General features: G+C 37.1%; 1 protein-coding gene across 3 annotated transcripts in view; it reads left to right on the top strand.

Moving 5' to 3' along the window:
- The window catches only part of ROS1 (ROS proto-oncogene 1, receptor tyrosine kinase), a 69,839-nt gene that overhangs the window by 24,027 nt on the left and 29,742 nt on the right, over positions 1 to 16,070 (top strand). For all 3 annotated transcript variants that reach the window (XR_014953726.1, XM_085575067.1, XM_085575066.1), the window contains exons 18-30: positions 584 to 684; positions 2,243 to 2,457; positions 2,872 to 3,029; positions 3,604 to 3,766; positions 4,524 to 4,786; positions 5,578 to 5,641; positions 6,246 to 6,448; positions 6,890 to 7,101; positions 7,482 to 7,765; positions 8,558 to 8,734; positions 10,583 to 10,800; positions 11,291 to 11,432; positions 15,418 to 15,650. Coding sequence is in view for 2 of the 3 variants with exons in the window: in XM_085575067.1 (XP_085431193.1) it covers positions 584 to 684; positions 2,243 to 2,457; positions 2,872 to 3,029; positions 3,604 to 3,766; positions 4,524 to 4,786; positions 5,578 to 5,641; positions 6,246 to 6,448; positions 6,890 to 7,101; positions 7,482 to 7,765; positions 8,558 to 8,734; positions 10,583 to 10,800; positions 11,291 to 11,432; positions 15,418 to 15,650 (2,433 nt within the window). In the remaining variant the exon portion in view is untranslated. The remainder of the gene's footprint in view (positions 1 to 583; positions 685 to 2,242; positions 2,458 to 2,871; positions 3,030 to 3,603; positions 3,767 to 4,523; positions 4,787 to 5,577; positions 5,642 to 6,245; positions 6,449 to 6,889; positions 7,102 to 7,481; positions 7,766 to 8,557; positions 8,735 to 10,582; positions 10,801 to 11,290; positions 11,433 to 15,417; positions 15,651 to 16,070) is intronic.

Below are 16,070 nucleotides of genomic sequence, written 5' to 3'. Positions count from 1 at the left end.
TGCTTTATTTAATAATAAATTATTTACAGAAATTTAAATATTCAAATTTCCTGCCTAATCAAATAAATGAATTAAATTTTTGCATATATTTTCCATAAGTAATGCAACATTTTAACTGTTTATGTATTAAATCAAAGCTGGAAGGCGAAGACAAAGGACCTGAAATACTTTTTTCAAAAGGTGATTCTGACTTTCAGACTCGATGTCACCCACCTGTTTCAGACAAAGAATGTTAAAATACCAGAGGTATTTTGGAGATTTTGATAGGTATTTCCACTAAGCACTTGAAATGCTATTGCCATCATATTTGAGGTACTCAGACACTCCAGGGATGAACACTGTGACAGGTGTTGAAAAATGTTATCTAGAAAATCATCAGCTGCTATAAATAGTTGTTCACCAAGGACCTGATTATTTTCTAGTGCTATCTCTTTTTGTGTTAGAATAAACATTCATGGTAGTAATGCTATTTTTGCCATTAAAGAGCTACTCATGATGTTGTCTAGACAACTGTTATGCCTAAGGGTGCTTATCTCAGAAGTGAAGACATGTTCAAATTGCTATCTGGACTGTTTTTACTTAGGTGGTTGGTGTAACTTTGGATCTCACCTATGGTTTTCTTTACTGGCTTGTGCAAGATAGTCTATGTCTAAACCTATACAGAGCTTCTCTCTGCAAAGAAGGGTAAGTAAATGTATAGCAGAAATAAGAAAGTCTGTATTTCCTAGATTTTTTCATACTCTTTAAGAAAAAAATGTTGTCCAGTGCTGGAAACAATATTTACTAATTTAACAATAAACAAAAAGAAGGGCTAATGATCATGTCTAGCTGATGGCAAACTACATGTTGTGGTGGTTGGTAACACAATTTTACAGTGGGAGAAACAAGGTATGGAACCTCAGCTGAACTGAGGTCATGCTCATCGATTTTTAGACTTAGCTTTAGGAAATAATTGCTGCTTATTGTTTATTTTATCTTGGCATTTACAACACTTGACAGTTTCCAAGTGCCTGGAGCTCTGTAACTGGCTCATCTTTCATGAATCTCAGGACTTGAACTGACACCACTTTCTCACCTGAGCAAACAGTACTCAGCTTGCTTTCCTCTTGATCATCCTGAACGTGAAATGGCTGCATAACTCCAGAAAGGCAAAGTTCAATAAGACAAAACATAACAAACAATGTTTATGGATTAGCTTGATCATATACTAAAGCCTTGAGAAAAAACGGTGTTTTTTCTCTAAGTGCAAAGTGTATAATGCATAGGAGTTTGTGAAACTGCGTTTTTGCTCCCTTCCATATGGAGAATGGGATTATATTAATTTTTTTCCAAGCATCAGATTAAACTGTTTAAACTTAATTGAGCAGCATCTGTATTTATATGTGCCCATAATGTTGCAGGCTGGCTTTGTGTGGAATCAGATGAATTTTCTAGACTGGCTTTAGATAGACTTGCTATGATTAATGGTAAACACTCAAAGAATCAAAATATGTTGATTAGTTTTAGCTGGAACATACAGCTCCATTATGAACCAAGTGACAGCCATAAATCACTGTCCCTGACATGCCAGAATACAGAGATTAGAAGTGATCCATCCTAATGGACCTGATGGTGTACCAAAGCTTTTCCAAATTTGTTTTGGATGACATGTGTCTAAACTCAAAGACATTTCTGAGATGGCAAAATGATGCCTCTTACCAAGATAAATTGGGACCTAAAAAGGCCTGTAAGTTTTGACATACAATATACAATGCAGATTAAATCACCAGTAAACCCAGTGAAGAAAAATGTTAATAGATCTTAGTAAATAAGGAAGGAAACTAGCAGGGTCAAAAAATCTGGGTTCCTGATGCAGTGAAGTAGAATGAATCTCATGCTCTGAGGTAGACTTCACTGTTTCAGTGGAATTGCTGAGAGAAGGTGGGCTGACTTCAAAGTACTCATTTTTCTGCATCTATGCAGCAGAATTTTAAACCATTTTATAATTGTTTTCCAGTGAAATAAAGGAAATGAAAGTATTTTTGTTCTTTCTGCAGTGCCTCATATTCTGAAAAGTGTTCTGCTTTACAGAGCTTAAAGAAAAATTTTTGATTTGACTTCCTGCCTCCTGCATTTTAGAATTTGAATTATAAGTATTAAGAACTTGAATTATAAGAAACTTAACAATATGTCAAACATTGCATAAATCTGTTTCCTCTACATGTGGGCTATCAGTTTGCTAATTTCATATGTGTTTCCACAGTTGTAGTAATGCCATCATCACGGAATTTGCAGCATGGAGTACTTCAGAAATATCTCATGGTGCACTGGAATACTACAGTGGTCGTCTGTTCTGGATTAATAGGCTTCAGTTCATTACAGTCCAGGAAGTCAATCAGAGCCTTAGCATTCCCTTCTCACAACCAGCACAGTTTACAGCCTTTACCCTTGTTCAGGCATCACTTAAACCTTTGCCAGGTACAGTATTTTCTTTATCTAAATGCCTCAATAAAGGTATTCACTGTCAGCCTGAAATTCTTCATTCTTGAAATTCTATAGGCATTTGACAAAAGATAAGGACAAGAGAAACCTATTAATAAATATATTAATAACTTATTAATAAATATATCGGGATACACCTGATATCTGTATATATATATGTATATATATATATATATATATATATATAACCTGATAAATATATCAGGATAATATGCAATTATAAAAGCTGATGGTATACATATGGCTAAAAAGAATATGTGTTTATATTATTTATTGGTTCTATTTAATATTGGCTTACAGGATTTACTTTCACATTCAAAGTCACATTTGAATAGTCTACCTATTCCTCACATTCCTTAGATTATTATTGTTTCTTCTGTTTATGGACAGGAAATTTTTCTTGTACGCCAAAAGTGATTCCAGATTCAGTGCCAGAGTCTTCTTTCAGAATTAAAGGAAATTCCACAAGTTTCCACATCACTTGGAGTCCCTCCACAAAGGTGGAATGGGGAACTGTCTTTTACTGCGTGGGATCAAAAGCTCTACAAGTGAGGATAATTGATGCAATCCCTCCCTCTAATCTACATGTATTACTGCATTTACTTGCTTATGCATTTATTTTTAAAAAGAAATGGAGTTTGTTTCTTCTTTGGCATTTACAAATTGGTCAAGAATCAAACTAAATTGCGAACACAGTGCAAGTTGTCCAGTTTCTCCACCACTGCAGTTAGCAGTGGCTCTGGGCTAGTGGCTGGGATGTGAATAGCCAGGCAAAGAGATCACAGTGATCAAAAATTCATGAGAAAACCTCTCACAGTAACTCAGAGAAAGAAGTGTCCCCTGAGATGACAGTGGGACAGGCTTTGCTTGAATGTCAAATCTAGCCTTCATCCCCCCTTCAGTGCATTTGGCAAGCTCTACTTTAAATTCAAAGGGTAGATTTCAGGCACATCGCTACCCATCACTACAGTGCCACAGGAGCTGGTGCAACAATGACCACTCACAGGAAGAGGAAGCTGTGTTTTGATTTAGGTGACCAGTTTGGTGAGGGAATTTTCTGAAGGCCTTTTGAGCAGGAAAAAATGTCTTGCTTTATTTTGTTCTGTTTAATTTCATTTGCAGGCTCTCGAGAGTGAAGGATGCCTTCACCCCCATAATCTGACAGTTCCATCCTACCGAGTAGATTGGTTGGAGCCATTTGCACTCTTTGATTTTACTGTCACTCCGTACACATACTGGGGCAAGGCACCAATGACATCCGTATCCCTTCGAGCCCCTGAAGGAGGTACTACTAAAATTTTACATCCTGTTCCTCATGTGTAGTGGGTACTGGGAGCAGCTCAATGTCAGCAAGTGAAATCCTGGTGAAGGATGAGCAGTTTTCAGAGATAGCTAGCTGCAGGCAGAGTTGCAAGGACGTGTTTCTGAGTATCTTTGGCAATCATCAATTGCATACATAAATGCAGACAATTGAAGTAATTGAATTCAGAACAGAAAATGCGGCACAATACATCCAGCATGTGCCTGTGACTATGAGCAAGAAAGAGAAACTGAATTGATTACAGTGAACATGAAAGGCTGCATGCAATATCTTAGATTTTTTAAATGACGTTATGCACATTTTACTCTTGCTTCAGTATTTAGTTTTGCTCTTATGCATGTCAAAATTAAGCTAGCAAAAATACAGTGCTGAGTGACTGAAGCACTGAAAAAGCTTACAAGATGCAGTAGATTTTAAAGTGAATAGGAGATGGGATAGAATATGCTCTGTGTTGTAAAAATTTTTACAGCCCCATAGTTACATACAGGACTTGGCAAAATAAATATGTCCCAGTCTCAGTGCAGGAGTGCATTTTCTTCCTGTTTATATTGCTCTTTCTTTTGGCTAGGTAAGTAAAAATCAGATAGCTTCACAACAATGAAAAACAAAAAGGAACAACCATTAAGTTTTAGATAACCTTCTGTAGCGTTAGTTGTGGGGTAGGGTTTGTGTTTTAACAGGAGTATTTTGTTCTGTGTATTTTATTTTTATTTTTATACAGTTCCTTCAGCCCCTAGGAACCCTAGAATATATGTGTTACAAAATAGCCTACATGGAAGTGATGGTAAAGTCCTTGTGGAGTTCAGGTGGGACAGACCTGAAAGGGATAATGGAATATTGATGCAGTTCAGCGTTTACTATCAGATAGTGAATCAGAGCAGCACTGCTGGCACTTTCATGGAGTGGATTGAAAGCAATGTTAAACCCACCCAGATGCAGTTTTCTCTCAAAGATGTGCTTCCCAGCCTCACAGTAAGGTTTCAGGTATGAAAAATTACTAAGCTTGTCTCGTGCTAGATGTTATCTGTGCAGTCTAATGTGTTTGCCTGGGAGATGTTTTTATGGCTTGGGGCAAGAGCTTGTGGTTTCTGCTTGTAGAACTCCTGATTTGCTGACTCACCCATGGATACCTGGCTTAACCTCTCTGTGTATCATGTTGTTCACTTAATGGTGAAGCCCAAAAGAAACTTTTCTAGAGATTTCCCCAAGCCATTGCTAGAAACTGCAAGTTGAACACAAGATTCACCTGACTGGTGGAGAGTGACAGGCCTTTTGAACAGAGCCACAGTTTGAGAAATTCAAGAACTCATGTGGCTTCCATGGAAAGAGACTTCCAGTTCAAAACTTGTCAAGAGCTCATATTTTCATTGGGATAAAGTTTTGGAACAGACATTATGTGTGCTTGAAAGATAAGTTAAAAGCATGAGAGCATGTAACAGACCAGATGCAAATAAGAGAGAACACCATGTTTGTTGCAATAGTAGGGATTTCCAGGCTGGGAAAGGAAACAAAAAGACTGCCTAGAGTCCTTTTAGCTCCAATTTTTAGATGCAGCATGGATTGTCAATCTTTGGGCCACTGCTTAAAGTTCTCTTCATAGCCTCGGTCTCAACTTGAAAGTAGGCTTTGAGCTAACCAACACAGCCTTATGTCAGAGCACACGCTTATGTTCCTAGATGAGCAGGCAGGGATTTTGTCTCTATTGACCCTACAGGCCCTCAAAGGCAGTGAGTTTTGCTGTTACTTTACATAAGTATCAATCTCCTGTCCCACAGGTGCAGGCCTTCACCTCTGTAGGTCCAGGACCTATGTCTGATATGGCAGAGAAGAATTCATCAGGTATGGATGATTTAGTTGCCATCTCATGGTTTGTGTGCAATAGCTGGTGAAAATGACAGTACAAGGTTTTGGCAATCTGATATATAGCCTCCAACATTTTATGTAACATAAAGCAGACACATAGGAGGAAATGATACCATGATACATCATCCTCTGATATGAAAGATTAACACATTCCTTATCATTAGACTAAATTTTGGGAATTTCAAGTCTTTCCTCAAAACAATACTAAATTACCTTTTCTGTGCCAGTCCAGGCTAGCATGGAACAGTAGGTTTTCACCTGTAATCTGTATACTGCTAGAGATCTTAATAAGTTTCTACTTTGGCTGTTAAAGGTAATGTAATGAACAAATCTGTTTTACTGTGCTTAAATTTGTTAGGTGAGCATTCACAATGACACTGAAAATATCTTAGTAGTTTAACTGTGATGACAAAAGGGCATCTCATTATTTTATTTATTTACTGTGGCATGCAACCAAGTATAATAAGTTCAGACCCATTGTTTATTTGTATCTCATACTTGCTTTCTTTATGAACAACTGTGTTTACCTAGGATGGGTTTGGGTTATTTTGGTAACTGTGCTGTACCCTTTTCCTTCCAGATATTTTCCCTATCCCAACTCTAATAACTATTTCTGCCAACAAGTTGTTTCTTACTGACATAGACAGTGGTCATACCAAATGGGAACTTTCAGCCAAGACTAATGTAAAGGACATCTGTTATACTGCTAATGATGACAAAGCATACTATGTCACTGAAGATTCTCTTTTTATTCTGAATATACAGAATGCTTCAATGTTTCAGGTAGTCCTTTGTTCACTCCCTTACTTGAGAGAATCTAGGAAAATTAACATTATGTGACCATTATTTTTCCATTATTTTATAGCCAACTGAAATTTGTATTTTGTATCACATTTTATTATTTTATTTTATTTTATTTATTTTATTTTATTTTATTTTATTTATTTTATTTTATTTTATTTTATTTTATATTTTATTTTATTTTATTTTATTTTTTATTTTATTTTATTCTCATCATTCTAATTTCAAGAATATGGAAGCAACAACTGATATTTGTGAAACAATAGTTTTGATTTCTCTAAAGATATTGCCAATCCATGACACACCTTTGTATTTTGACTTCTACTTCCCAAGTAGATATTTTTCTTCCAGAAACAAATTGGTTTTCATAATGTCTTAACATCAGGTTGGAAAAATCTCTTCTTTTAAATTTTTTTTCTTAAGTTTTTCAAAGATGTGCATCTTCACAATGTCACAGCCATCACAGTTGACTGGATTGCAAGACATCTCTTTGTTGCCCTGAAAACACCACAGAATGAAACTCAAATATTTTTGATTGATCTTGAGCTCAAGGAAAAATCTCTAAAAGCCTTGAACAAGCAGCTCAGCAAAAGTAATTCAACTGTATCATCTCTGTTATCATATCCTTTCTTAAGGTAAGGCACACACTACTAATAACTTTTTTAAAAGCATATTTTAGACATGATTTTCATAGAACTTGAACTGTTAAGCACCAAAAAGAACTTTTTATAGTGGATGAGTTTTGGCATTGGTAACTCTCAGAAATTTTTTGGATGTAGTGACATTTCAGTACTGCTAGTTGAGCTTGGACATATTTGATTTCAAAAAGATGTCTGTGTTTGAGTAAAGATTTCGAATTATGCTTAAATACTGATAGGTTCTTCTATACAAGTAATGCAAATTAAAGTCAGCACCAGACAACAATTTTCTTACAGTAAGCATTTTAACCGGAATTTGCATTTAGATTGGTAATGTTGAAGTTTTCCTACTGAAAGCGATGCATTTTCTTTGATAGCCGCTTGTACTGGATGGAAGAGTTTGACAATGGCAGCCACATGTTTTATTATGATATTCTGAACAACACCATGCAGCACATCTTGGGACACAGCTTGGTAGAAAAGACAAGGAACTACTGCACCTGTAATGTCACAGAAGCAGAGCTAGGAAGACCTATGAGTATAGATCTGTCTGACTCAAAAAATCCCCAGCTGCTTTTCATCAGAGGAGGAGATGAAATTTGGGCCTCAGATGTGGATGGTTGCCACTGCTGGAGAACTATCAAAATACCAAGTATTCAAGGTCTGAGTATCTTATTTTTCTAGGTAGTTTGTGTACCCTGTTCATACAAACTAGGAGAAAGAGTAGTGTGAAGATGTTTACTGACACAAGTGCCTATTCTAGTAAGATATAAAAGAAATGCTACGGCCTCAAGTGCTGCTTGTCAATAGATTTCACTTAGGATGTTAACACATTATTTTGCTAGGGTTTTGTATTAGCTACACCTATTGCAGTTTATCTCAATGAAAAGATACAGCAGCAACTTATACCTGAAAATGGCATTGCAGACTTCATTATGTGGGGAAGGTACTTCACACAGGTAGGGTCTTGTATGACAAGTTATCCATGCTTCACTTCTTGTGATAATATCACTTACTCTTGGTTGCTCAGTTGTCAGCTCAGTTTTGGAGGCGTGCTGGTAAAGCTGCTCTGCTACCAGATGAACTACCTTAGTTGTTTCTGAGAGATGGCAGATTATGGTGGTTTTTATCTTGGAAAAAAAAGATCAAAGTTTCTTTACACAGCTCTTGCTTTCGTGTTTTATTTCTTTTGTTTGTTAATTGAATAGCAGTTCTCATAATTATGTGAGTTAAACACCTTCAAATCTACACCTGTAAATTGGAATAACAGTGTCAGCTTCGTGAGACCTATTGAAAAATATCAGAAATCTCTTCTCAAGGGGAGGTCATTGAGGATATGGTATGGCCAAGATGGCTATATTGACTCACTCTGAATACAAGCACCCATCTGTTCTTGTAAAATCATCTCATCAGGGCTGACTATAAAATTTATTAATCCAGTGTTTTCCCACAGGTAATAAAATTGGCAGCTTGACTGCAGATAAGACATTTATATACTGGACTGTTGAAACAAAGGAGTACACTGAAATTTGGCTAGCAAATAAAGAAAGCAGAAGACACTTTCTTCACAAGAGAGCAAACCACACACTGAAAATCTTAGCTTACAGCTCAGCAGCACAATCATATCCAGGTAGAGGGGATTTGGGCTTGTTTTGTGAATGTAACCAGTTTCTATCAGAGCATGTATTTAAGTTGCAGATGTGTATTTATGTAAAGTATTTATGCTTCATGGATTCAGGTACTTGCTGCAGAGAAATCATTTGCACATTTTAAAAAGGATGAATGTAAGGACTGGCCTTGTGTTGGATACAATGGAAGGTCACAATGATTAATATTTCCCCTGTTTGTTAATGCCAAACTATCCCTATTTTCAAAGGAGCATCAGGCATGGAGATTTAGAAAAGGTGGTGCATATTACAGCACAGAAAAAGAGCTAATATGTTCCAGAGTGTTGTAGCAAGACTTCATTAGAGATCCCTATTTTGACACAGATTTCTGAGTTTGTTCACAAGTATATAAAACTAAAACAAATGTCTGTCCTTCCAAAGATAAAGAGATAAGAGCTCTGCTTATTAAAGTGATTTATAATTAAGTACCCAGGAGATGACAGGTTACATTATAGTAGACCCAGGCTTCACTTAGAACTTCTAATATTTTAAACAAATCATTGTAGAATGATAATGAAATAAATAAAACATTAGTTTTAATAGAAAATTAGGATTCATGGTACCTATAGGGATTATCTTTGTAAATGCAGAGGTTTAGAACAGCTACTAGCATGATGAATATATTAAAAATTATTATTGAACTCCAATTTTGCATAGAAAACCTGGCAAATATACAAGTGAATATTTTAACAAGATTAACTTCTTTGAAATAAAAAAAATTCACATTATTTTGAGTAGCTGGTACAGTCATGCCTGCCTGTGGCTGCTCTGACCAATGCTCAGGCTATTCTTGCCAACACTCTGGGCATATTTGTTCTCATGAGATCTGTGTGGTCTTGGCTTTGGTGTAGGAGCCTGGTTTGGCCCTGGTACAGAAAGTGCCAATCCCTATCCTCAGGGACAGGGTTTCCTGCAAGAGCTCCAGGCTTGGCTGGTCCAGAAAGGGAAGAACCAAATATCAGTCCAAATGGATTATTTCTATCCAGAGATCCCCACAAAGATTTTCTAATTTACATTGACACCTGCAAATATATTTGGAGGAAGATGCAGGAACCTGACTTTGGTAGCAATGGCAAGGTTGCTCACTTTGGGAGAAAAGATCTTAACTATGAGGTCAGTTGTGGCCGAATGGCAAGAACTGGTCCTTGTACCTTCTTCCCTGTGCACAAGCCTAAATTTCCTCCTTCTTAGCGGGAAGTCCATTCAATTTATTTTAATTTTTTTTTGAAAGTACATCAAGTGATGAGGAATTTTCTTTTGTTACCTTTCAGTAACTGTCAGTATAGTTTTCTATTGTTTTCTCCCTCCAGACTCCTTTTCTACCTCCCAAATTTGTCTCTCATTATCTGTTGTTACATTACATATGGAAAGCTGTTTGGAATTAAAAACAGATAACATTTCATTACTAAAGAAAGGCAATGTCTATGAGCCATATCATTCTTTCTTGTAACAGGCAAGTTTGGGCTCATCTGTATGTATTGCCCTGACAACACAGCAACTACAATTTGCTACAAAGATGTACCAAATTGTACAAACTACACCTTTTACTTCAAGAAGAACCTAAATTCGTTAATTAAAAGTTGTATCTTGTAAAAGATAAATAAGAGTTTCTCTGAGTACCGCTATTTTTATGTCCATGAAAGTAATAAAATAAAGTACTTTCAGGTGGAATTTTCTTCTGTTTCTCTTTGTGAGAGCAGAAAGAATAATTTGTAGTTATGCTTTCTCATATGAATGGTGGTAGAATCCCATGCAAGTTTGGATTGGTCCAGCCATAATCTTAATTTTTAATCTTTTGATGTCTTTCCTAGATAAAAGATGCCTGATTCTCTTGCCAGACATTGAGAAACCTACTATCCTTGCTATGACTAACACCAGTTTTACATTGAGCTTGCCATCTGTCATGCCACAGCAGCTCTGCCCTGGCATATCCCAACCTACACCGACGTACCTGGTATTTTCCAGACAAATGACAAACATCTGCAGGAACTCAAGACAATGTTTGTCTGCTCCACAGCAAAAAACATTGGTATGGCTACTTCACACAGAAATGCATGGGACATCATCCACAAACAGGGAATGTGACATCACTTAAAGTGATATAAAGTGATATCACTTAAAGTGATTTATAATGAAGTACCCAAGGGACAACTTCATAGTGTCTCTAAAAATCATAGTGATTTTATGAACCATTCTGTAGCTTTCTGTCAGTGAGTTTTTCCATTTCTACATCCCAACAGTAATTGCCCTTTCTCTGTGGTATTTGGTAAGTGGTAGATTCCTTCGTGCAAGAACCCCCCCTACTTTTTGTCTTTTTTTTGCTATGTGCTTTCTTTTCTGTAGGGGCCTATTACTGAAACTGTGATTCTAACATTCTTTTTTCAAACACTAGAGTGTATTACAATGCAAGAACACTACTGTATTACATTTTAAGCACACAGTTCATTGACAGGTGATTGGGTTGACATATGACTCTCTTTTCTAAGAATGCGTATTTATTATCTGGTTTTCACTTATAGGAATATCAGGGTCCTGTTGCTGTCTTAGACAACCTACAACCATTTTCAAGTTATGCCATACAAATTGCAGTGAAAAACTACTATTCAGATGAGGAAGTGCTGCCTGTGGGAGAAGGCACAGTTGGTACAACTCTCTATGGAGGTTTGTTTCGTATTTTATTCTGAATTTGAACAGAGTTCTCATCTCAGAGAAAGGTGTACGCAAGTTTGGGTTGCAAATCAGAAAGTGTAGATCTTCACAAGGTTTTGACAAGCAGACTTGATGAATTTGAAAGATTGATTCCATATATTTGTATATATTCTTTAATGCTTTGGCTTATTTGCTTCCTGAGAAAAGATAAATTATGGTTAAAAATGGCTAAACAGTTGCAGTTTCTGCCTTGCACCACATCTTTAAGTAAGTTGTATTTGCATGTATGTGTGGTTATGTATGTTTAAATATCTGTGTTATGTATTTGCTCAGTGTTAAAATTTTTCCCTTGGCTTGATGTCACTCTCATGATTGCTGTTTCTAAGGGTAATACAGATTTATTTTGTTGTGAACCAGGCTGAAAAGACAATGCTTCATTTTCACTTTTGGCCCGAATGAAAACCACCAATTTTCAGTTGATTTTAAGAATTTTGATATGCCCTTTCAGTCCTTGTTCTTTGAGAATACTAGAGAATACTCGTCTGAGCTAGATGCCTCCCATGCTTGTAAATACCTCAATTAGGGTAGGAAGATACTTCTACTCATTCCCTGCTTCATTCTACCTGTTTGCAGCTCTGGGGCAGCTACTGTGCCAGTCTCCTTGAAGCTCTTGATGTCTTCCAGAAAGAGAAGAATCACACAAAAGATGCATGCTATGCTTTTGCATGTGTTGAAGCCCAACCCAATAGAACTACCTTGCTCAGTACCTTTCATTGTTTTGCATGTGTGATTCTGTAGATGCACACTTGTCTTTATGAGGAGGTGCCTTTGTGCTCCCCTTCAGATAACTTTCTCAGTGCTTCTGCTGAGCTCCCTTGCTGAAAACACAGAAAGCTTACGAGAGGTAGCTATTTCCCATAGTGTACATAGTGCTCACTCTTCTCTTGTGTCAGTTTTGCTCTGTTGTTCCTGGCGTCACCTTGATCTACATAAACTCTTCCCTTCCAAAGCTATCAGGCACCTCTCTCAATTCCTAAGTCAGAGAGTCAGAATTATAGCCAAGTCTACATGACAGCATATCTGTGTTTTGCTGAAAGACTGCCGAGGTGGCACCCAGGAATACTCAGTGTTGAACTCACTGGGATGTGGGAATGTTGTAGCCCCTGTTTTCATTAGTTTTTTTGCCTGGGTCTTGTCCTGCAGAGTTGGAGCAGTTCTTTTTTTGAGAGAGGGAAAGGGAGTGAAACTGAGAGGTACAGCAGCCTCTGGCCCTTGGCTCCCTTAGCCCAGCTGCATCAGGACTGGCTGTGGCTGGCACAGAGCCATGCAGCCTGCACAGCTGTGCATGTGGATACTGCTGTGACATGCAGTGAGGGAGTCACAGCAGGACTCCTAAGGTTTTCCTTTGCCTCTTTTTACCTCTCCTTGGATTTTGGCTGCTTCAGAAGTTGATGGAATAACTAGAATTGAAGTACAGACAGCCACCACTGGGTTTTTCTTACTTTCCTCAATGTCTCTTTCCCCTAGTGATCAACTGTGCCCAAGAAAACATTTTATCCAGAATAGCTGTCATCAACAACACTCCAGGGGTCCTGATTTCCCTTTTCCTTTCCTTAGGGAAAGGAAATCTTTAAAAATTTCTTTAAAAGTTCATTCATAGGATAATCAGCCTCTCTTTTTGCCACCATTGTCCAGAGGAGACACCTGAGACCTGCCTGTGCTTTCTCTTATGCACAGATCATTCCCTGTTTTTCAGTGCTGGGAGCAGTCACATTTTTTCCCATAAAAACCCTCTGTTTAAGGTGAACTTCTTTTTATCTTTCAAAGGGAAGTGAAACAAGATGTGCAGACATATTGCTACCCTTCTCATGGAATCCAGACTTTGAGAGTTCTCTGGTTCAACTATGCTGGGTATTTTTCTCTTAACAGTCAGATCCCTTAGCATCTGCACCATCAAGCAAATAGGCTCCCATTCTATGTGGGTCTCTGAACATTGCGAGAATACTGGTCTCTTCTACCGTGCCTGGAGTGGGAGGACTGGAGGCAATGGCTTTTATCTGAGATGGGAGATTCAGATTAGACATCAGAAAAAATGTTTACACTGCTCAGGTGGTCAGGCACTGGAATGAATTTCCCAGGGAGGTGGTGGATTCACCATCTCTGGAGGTGTTTTGAGACACCTGGTGTTGGGTGATGTGGTTTAGTGGTTTAGGGGTTACAGTGGTAGCTCTGGTTGACAGTTGGATTTCATGATCTGAAACATCTATTCCAACTTGGATGATTCAACCTTCCTATGGAGTCTGTGGAGAAAAACAAAATATCAAAATCCCCAAAACTACCCAAAAATTCTAGCCTTTTATCAGTAGATTTCAATTCTTTGCATGGGATTACACATCTGTAATATAAAATTTGTGTGACACATTGATTGAATAACATTAAATACTGTTGGGATGTGGAAAGAATTGACACAATTACTTTTTTGTATGGTAAACTGTACTATCCTGCAGCAATGTACACCCTTTCTGTGATGAAACACAAAGGTAGAGTATGAAATGGGAGACTGGATTGCTCTACTCAAATGGATTTTTTTAGTCTCATGTTAAAATGAAACATGAAACTCAGAATAAGCTTCTCTAGTCGGGACAAAATGAAAAATCTGGATGAAAATCAAGTCTTAGACAAAAAGCAAAGCAAACCAACAAAAAATCGTCACCTCACCCAAGCCTACAAATCCTGAGTGTTTTGAATAGATATTTGTATCAGCATTCAGAGCTTTACACAATTTGTTGAAAAACTTCCAGCCAGCTGTAAATAGAAGGTATATGTGTCCTGACACTTATGTTCTCAATTTCATGAATGTAACTGCCAGTTTAAATTGTAATCAGATGCTGCTAGAGCCTCTTGAAGTGTGTACACTATTTAACACCTCTGAAGCTGTGTGAATTCCCTCAATGCCTTTTTCTCAATTCTCTAATGAAGTGAAAGAAGCTTGGAATAATTTGTGCTTTCCATCAAATAGCAAAATAGAAGGAATGAAAAAAAAGAGGAAGACAATGCATTACTCTTGCCACAGAGTGTCACTCTCACTCCACATATGTTTTAGCTAGACAAATAAGAAATTTGTCCTTTCCTAGTCTAGTTTCTGTATATTTCATTAAATAATCTGTAGTCTTGCTACTAGGATATGAATTAACACATATGGACTTATAATTTTGATATGTTGGGAACATAAATAGTGTTATGTTGGGAACATAAATAGTGTTAAATACTTGTTAACTTTTTACCTCTCTGGACAGCTCAATAGGAAATAAAGATTTTTTTTTATACAGAGTAGGAACATGCCATATACCTTTACAAAGTCCATGATCTTAAAGCTTCAAAGGAAGGGTTGACTTTTCCAGAGCAATTAATGATTATCCAGCTGGTATGGACATCTGACCAGCAAACAAATTTCTTCCTTACACAGCTCAGCCAGACTATTTCTGAAAAAAATTTTAAATTACAGGAAATAATGCTTGGTTTTTGGTTTTCTTCCTTCATAAATTTCTGTTCAAGAAAAGACTTTCCAATTGGAATAGTGCACAGGTTTTTGTTTTTTGTTTTTTGCTTTTTGTGTTCATATTAAAATAAGCACAATATTAAACTCACATCTGAGACCCTTATTAGGAAACTAAGAAGGAGCAGGATTTCAGTGGTACAACTGTAAATGTAGAGGTATAGGGCAGCAGCTGTTTTCCTGTTGTTGTTCAGTTTTTTGGGATTTTTGTCTGCTTGTGTATTAGGATAGCTAAGAAGATACTAAAGGTCCCTCAAAATATTTTGAACTTGTCCACAGCTGACTGACTATACCAGAATATGAGTTTTATAGTAGAGTAAAGAGTGTAGAGTTTCAGTTCTGTGAATTAATCATAATAATACACTGACACCCTTCTTTTCTTTCCTTGGTGACATTTCTTGACTACTCTAAAAGGGAGATTAATTTTTCTTTCTGTTTCAGTCCCAGAGGCAGTTAATACTATTAAAACATTAGTTTTGTCTGACACCACCATCAACATATCCTGGAGTGAACCTCTGAAGCCAAATGGACCTCTTGAATCCATCCGATATCAAATCTCTGTCAATTTATTGCCTCCTGTCCCAGTGACACCTTTACGAAAAAATGAATTTTCAAATGGGATGCTTGCCTGGTCTGTCAGTGGGCTCCAGTCTGGAACAAATCATTCATTCAAGGTATAATTGTAAATAGTTTTACTGGTTTGTTCAACCTGCAATCTTTAAACTTCTCTTCTGCAAAGTAGACAAATAAAAGTATGCAATATATATACGTAAGAACAAAATGCACTGCTTCTCCCTTTACAGATGAAGGCTTAATAAAATAATAAATGATGTGTCTGGACAGTAGGTCCATGATCAGAGTGACATTTTCAAAAGTAACCAAGTAAACACGTTGTCTGCAGAATGTGCTCTGGGTATCACATATAGAGTGATTTACACAGCTGGGAGAACATTTAGATGATGGCAGGAGGGCATCTGTAGGTCCTAATTTGATTTTGGGCTTTTTTTAATGATTTCGATAATATAATGGGTAATATGTATACACACACATACCTAAATACCTGTGTGTGTGTGTCCAAGTACGCATACCTAACA

This window comes from Lonchura striata, chromosome 3 (genome assembly GCF_050655825.1).
Source record: "Lonchura striata isolate lonStrDom1 chromosome 3, ASM5065582v1, whole genome shotgun sequence".
Classification (NCBI taxonomy): Eukaryota; Metazoa; Chordata; class Aves; order Passeriformes; family Estrildidae; genus Lonchura; species Lonchura striata.
This window is presented reverse-complemented; position numbering and strand designations above follow the sequence as displayed.